Source organism: Orycteropus afer, unplaced genomic scaffold (assembly GCF_000298275.1).
Source record: "Orycteropus afer afer isolate SDZICR_OR568_19922 unplaced genomic scaffold, OryAfe1.0 scaffold00056, whole genome shotgun sequence".
In the NCBI taxonomy this organism is placed as follows: domain Eukaryota; kingdom Metazoa; phylum Chordata; class Mammalia; order Tubulidentata; family Orycteropodidae; genus Orycteropus; species Orycteropus afer.
Window position 1 is genome coordinate 5,018,667 of NW_006921643.1, and position 6,485 is coordinate 5,025,151.

At 36.7% G+C, this 6,485-nt stretch overlaps 1 protein-coding gene across 1 annotated transcript in view; it reads left to right on the forward strand.

Moving 5' to 3' along the window:
- Positions 1-5,059: 5,059 nt before the first annotated feature.
- The window catches only part of UBE2D2 (ubiquitin conjugating enzyme E2 D2), a 26,867-nt gene continuing 25,441 nt past the window's right edge, over positions 5,060-6,485 (forward strand). Inside the window, exons 1-2 of the mRNA XM_042780694.1 lie at positions 5,060-5,080; positions 5,239-5,302. Of these exons, the coding sequence (XP_042636628.1) occupies positions 5,060-5,080; positions 5,239-5,302 (85 nt within the window). The remainder of the gene's footprint in view (positions 5,081-5,238; positions 5,303-6,485) is intronic.

The following is a 6,485-nucleotide window of genomic DNA, read 5'->3' on the forward strand; positions in this document are numbered from 1 at the left end:
AGATTTGTTGCATTGAAAAACAGTACCTGAAGATCCAACAAGTTGTAGGATGACCTCAAGAACATCATATGTGAAGAAAGACAGGAAAGGAAGAAAAGACCAAAATGGATGTCAGAAAAGACTGTGAAACTTAATCTTGAACACAGAGTATCAAAAACAAACCAAATTCATTGCTGTGGAGTCGGATCCAACTCATAGTGACCCCTCTTTGGGTTTCCAAGGCAGTATCACTATGAAAGTAGATTGCCCAACCTTCCTTACAAGGAGTGGCTGGTGGGTTTGAACCACCAGCCTTCTGGTTAGCAGTCAGATAGATGCCTTAGGCACTACACCGCCAGAGCTCCCACACAGAGTGTAACTAAAGCAAATGGAAGAAATGATGAAAGAAAACAACTGAACAGAAGATTTCAAAGCGTGGCTCAAGAAGACAGTAAAGTGTTATAATGAAATGTGCAAAGATCTGGAGTTAGAAAAACGAAAGAGATGAACACAACATGCTCATCATTTCTCAAGGTGAAAATAATTGAAGAAAAAATGCAAGCTTTTGAGTTGCATTATTAAGGGATTCTATGGGCAAACTACTGAACAATGCAGAAAGCACCAAAAGAAGTTGGGAGAAATACACAGAGTCACTGTACTTAAAAGAATTGGTCAATGTTCAACTATTTCTGGAGGTAGCGTATGATCAGGAACAATGGTATCAAAGGAAGAAGTCCAAGCTGCACTCAAGGGATTGGCAAAAAACAAACTTTGAGGAATTGACATAATGAATACCCACTGAGATGTTTCAACAAACAGATGCAGCACTGGAGGTGCTTACTGCTTTATGGCAAGAAATTTAGTAGACAGCTACCTGGCCAGCTGACTGGAAGAGATCTACGTTTGTGTCCATTCCAAATAAAAGTGATCCAGCAGAATGTGGAAATTACCAAACAATTATCATTACTATCATATGCAAGTAAGATTTTGCTGAACATAATTTAAAAATAGTTGCAGGAGTATATTGACAGAACTTCCCAGGAATTAAAGCTGGATTCAGAAGTGGACATAGGAGGGATGCCATTGTTGATGTCACATGGATCTTGGTTGGCCGCAAAGAATACCAGAAAGATGTTTATCTGTGTTTATTAACTATGCAAAGGCATTTGACTACGTGGATCCTAACAAATTATGGATAACACTGCAATAAATGGGAATTCCAGAAATACTTCATTGTTCTCATGAGAAACCTGTACATAGACCAAGAAGTTGTCATTCAAACAGAAGTGTCAAGAGGACACTGCATGGTTAAAATCAGAAAGGGTATGTGTCAGGGTTATATCTTTTCACCATACTTACTCAGTCTGCATGCTGAGCAAATAATCTGAGAAGTTGGACTAGATGAAGAAGAATCATTAACAACCTGTGATATGCAGAGGACACAACCTTGCTAGATGAAAGTGAAGATGGGATAAAGATCAAAGAATACAGTCTTCAGTATATGGATTATACTTCAACAAAGAAAAGGATGCAATGATGGGCTCAAGTATAGCAGGGATTGTGGGGCTGGAGCGGGATCAGGCAGTGTTTTGTTCTGCTGTGCATGGGGTCGCTATGAGTCGGAAATGACTCGACGGCACTTAACAACAACAACAACAAAGAAAAGGAAAATCCTTACCTGGACCAATAAACAGCATCATGATAAACGGGGAAGAGATTGAAGTTGTCAGGAATGTCATTTTACTTGGATCCACAATCAACACCCATGGAAGCTGCAATGAAGAAATCAGATGTTGTATTGCACTGGGCAGATCTGCTGCAAAAGACTCTTCCGAGTGTTAAGCAAAGATGTCACGGAAGATTAAGGTGCATTTGACCCAAGCCATGGTATTTTCAGTCTCATATGCATGTGAAAGCTGGACAATGAATAAGGACAACCAAAGAAGAGTTGATGCCTTTGAATTATGGTGTTGGTGAAAAGTATTGAAATACCATGGATGCCAGAAGAACAAACAGATCTGTCCTGGAAGAAGTGCTGCTGCAGTGCTTCTTGGAAGCAAGAATGTCCAGACTTCATCTCATCTATTTTGGTCCTGTATCAGAAAGGACCATATACTGGACAAGGATATCATGCTTGGTAAAGTAGAGGGTCAGCGAAGAAGAGGAAGACCCTCAAAAGATGGATTGACACAGTGGCTGCAACGATGTACCTCAAGCATAGCAAGAAGTGTGAGAATGGTGCAGGACCAGGCAGTGTTTCATTTGTTGTGCCTGGGGTCACTGTGAGTCAGAGCCAACTCAGTGGCACCGAACAACAACATATAATAAACAAATTTCTCTTAGTGTAGAAAGTAAGTAAAATAAATTAATGTGTAGTCATAAAGCCAAAAGATAAAATCAACTGTTAAGCCTTTTTATGAAAAAGCCAGACATATTATAATATTTTTCTCTGCCCAGGTGTTCTGTCTAGATCACTTAAGATTTTAACATTCAACTTCTGTTTTCATGTTGATGTAGGGACATCATTTTTGCAGGTTATGTTTACTCAATCTAACTAGATTTTCACTATTTAAAATACCCTTTAGATGGATACAATTGCTTTAGTTTTTTTTATTTTATTGTTATGTTTATATGGTGGCAAACAATATTTGCCATTTAAATCATTTTTTAAGTGTACAGTTCAGTGACATTAATTGTATTCATGTTGTGCAGTCTTCACCACTGTCTATTTCTAAATGTAATATCTCCCCATTTCCTTCCCCCTTCAGCCCCCGGTAGTTGTTAGGTACCTTTGAGTCTGTTCTAATTCATAATGACCCTGCATAAAACAGAACAAAACACTGTCAGGTCCTACACTATTCTCAGAATTATTACTGTGTTTGAGCCTGTTGTTGGAGCCACTGTGTAGTCCATCTCATTGAAAGTCTTCCTCTTTTTTTTTTTTTTTTTTTTTTTGCTGACCCTCTTTTATTTTTTTAAACCAAGCATGTCCTAGGATTAGTCACTCCTGATGGACTCACCATCCTTGCCTCTAAGGAGCATTTTGGTTGTCTTCTTTTAAGACAGATTTGTTCGTTCTTCTGGCAGTCCATGTAATCGGTATTCTTCACCTACACCTTAATTCAAAGGCATTGATTCTTTGATCTTCCTTCTTCATTGTCCAGGTTTTGTGTGATAGCAGGTGATTGAAAATACCATGGCTTGGGTCAGGCACACCTTAATGTGACATGGTAACCACTAATAAATGATTGGCACTATGCATCTGCCTATTCCAGATAGTTTATGTGAAATGGTATATTTGTCTTAGATGATGATAAGTTTTCTTTTTCGTTTTTTTTTTTTTAATTTACTTTTATTGTGGTGAAAACATACACACCAAGACATTCACCAGCTTAACATCTTCCACATTTACAGCTCAGCAATGTTAATGACATTTTTCATGTTGTGCCACCATTACTGCTATCCTTTTCCAAAATGTTTTACCATCATTAGCATAAACTCAGTGCCCAGCAAACAAAAGCTTCCCCTTCCCCCTCCCTTCTTCCTCTCAAAACTCCAGTGCTATGGAGTCTATTCTGATGCATAGTAACCCCATTGGGTTTCCAAGGCAATCAATCTTTACAGGAGTAGATTGCCTCATCTTCCTTCCATGGAGCAACTGGTGGGTTTGAACTGCCAACCTCCTGATTAGCAGTCACATGCCTTAGGCATTGTGCCACCAGAGCACCTTTCCTACCCCTGGTAACCAATAACAATTTTTGTTTTATATATATATATATATAAAATGTGTGTGTGTGTACACTTTTTTAACCTATCTAGGAATTTTTCCTCCCCTTCCTTACCATCCCTGATAGCCAACAAAGAAAATTTCATTCCATATATAACCTTTTCCTTGACTTTCATTTTCTCCAACTTAAATGGGGATTTACTATTTTTTTTATTGTGATTTAGATGAAATTATCAAGCATGTATTCTTAGTTATTACAAACAACATTTGGGAATTGTATCATAGGCTGCTATTGTTCATGGATATGAGGAAAGGACTCTATTGTAGGGGTACTCATATAAAAATTTTGAGATAACTTGAAAAGGTAAATAATTCTTTATCTCAAGCCTTGAAAAAACTGTATTTCTGTACTTTATGATATATACTCCAAACTTAAAAATAGGATAAAACTACTTAATTGATGTACTAATAAAATGGCTGAATTGAGTAAGTGAACTTCTGAAGAAGGAGCTTACAGAAACAAATATGTATTTTGTTCATTAAAAGATATATAACATTTAGAATAATATAAACATATACTCTATTAAAATTCTAAATAGTTTTTATTGCACTTCTAAAATAGTACAGTTTACCTTTTTACTGTTATTGTTCTAAAATATTAATATTATTTTAATTTCAAAGTAGTCCTTGTTGTTGTTGTTGTTTTTATGTTTCATTGAGTCGGACCCAAATCATAGTGACCCCTCCTTGGGTTTCTGAGGTAGTATCACTACGGAAGTAGATTGCCTCATCTTCCTTCCGAGGAGTACCTTTGGGCTTGTTTTTAGCTCATATCACAAGCCTTGGGAGAAGGGGTACAGAATGATTTCTTGTCTTATCTACCCAATAACAGATCTCGAGCTTTTGGGCACTTAGGTTAAAATAACTATGGAAACTGGCATCTGGTTGTAGAGCATTACTGTAAGTAGGTCAGTCTCTGATTATAAAACTTTTATTTCTTTGATGACTTTTATTACTTTAGTCAGCCTTTTTTACACATCTTAATTTTTTTTTTTCTACTGCTTTTGGAACCTTAGTATAAACATCAGCTGCAAATACATCAACACCTTGTGTCAGACAATCCAGTATAATTTGGAACATTTTTAACTTTCAGAGCTTGTCTTAAGTATAACCTAATAGTTTTGAGATTAAAAAAATAAGACTAGATCCTTTTTGAAAAATAATAAATTCTTGCTTTAAAACACTTTTTTAGCTCTAAAGGTAATTACTAAATGTATTACCTGTTTATCTTTCTTAACATATTTACCTACTAAATTCTGAACAAAACAAAATGGTTTATTTTTTTAATTAGACATGTACATTCAGGAATCTGAAGTACTTTAAAGATTCACTAATATACTTCTCTGACATTGAAGGCATACTCTTAAAGAGCTACGCTGGTAGCACAAAGAATATTGGTAGCAATGTAAACTTTATTTATAGATAGGTTACATTTATGTTAAATAATATTTTTTTCTTTACTCTTTCTTAAGGAATTGAATGACCTGGCACGGGACCCCCCAGCACAGTGTTCAGCAGGTCCTGTTGGAGATGATAGTAAGTACTTAACAGGAGTGATGGGGAACAACAGAGCAGTCTGCTTTTGAGAAACTGTGAGATAGATGAATATACAACTCTTACGGTTATTTTTCAAGGGAGCTCTGGTGGTCCTATGATTAAAACATTGGACTGCTAACCAGATGTTGCAGTTTGAACCCACCAGCTGCTCCACAGGAAAAAGATGACGCAGTCTGCTTCCATAAAGATTTACAGCGTTAGAAACCCTGTGGGGCAGTTCTGTACTATCCTGTAGGGTCGCCTCTGAGTCAGAATCAACTCAATGGCAGTGGGATTTTGGGGGTTTTTAAGGTTATTTTGTGTGAAGAGACTTTTATGCTGTAGGGAAGAGACAGTGTTTACCCTACTTACCCATGAAAGATGTAGTTCTGTGTGTATCCCATTGTCTTCTGCATTTATTTTTAATCTCTTCCACCAGGTAATTGTCTCTATGTTGTCCTGGCCAATTCCTCCTTGCCCATTATACCTTTGGGTGTTTTCCTGGGGTAAAATATGTGAATTTTTACCTGTTGTACTTTAAATGAAATAATAGTAAATATGATAGAGGGAGGGGTGTCTGTATCTTTCTGCTGGCTCATACTATCAGGCAGGTATAATTTGTTTATTTTTAATGTCCAAATTCATTTGCTTAATCCTGAATAAAATAATTTATTAGATGATCTTACTGTAAAAATGAGATAATAACTTTCCTTTTGTTCCACTTTATTGCCACACAGCTTTTTCCTTGTCTCTTCTAGCTTTAAAAAAGGAAGGATATTGGAATAAGACTCTGCTTTATGACACAAAACTCATTCACAAAAAAATTGTAACCTTTAGCAAACAGAGAAAAGATAAGTATACTTGGAAATGTCTATAAGAGAAGTATATAGTTTTTTGTTTTGTTAATTTTTATTGTGATTTGGGTGAAAGTTTACAAAGAAGTATATGTTTTTGTTTTTTAATTGTGATTTGGGTGAAGATTTACAGAGCTAATTCACTTTCCATACAGCAGTTCACATATACTTTTGTCTCATGTCGTTGACCACAGTTTACCACAATGCAACAGCTCCCCTCCCACTTCCTCCACATAGTTACCTCTTCCCAGTGTCCATCCCTCCATACTCTCCTGCCCCCTGAGCTGTCTCCCTGTGCATAGGCACCCCTTCTTTCTCCCATGATTGTT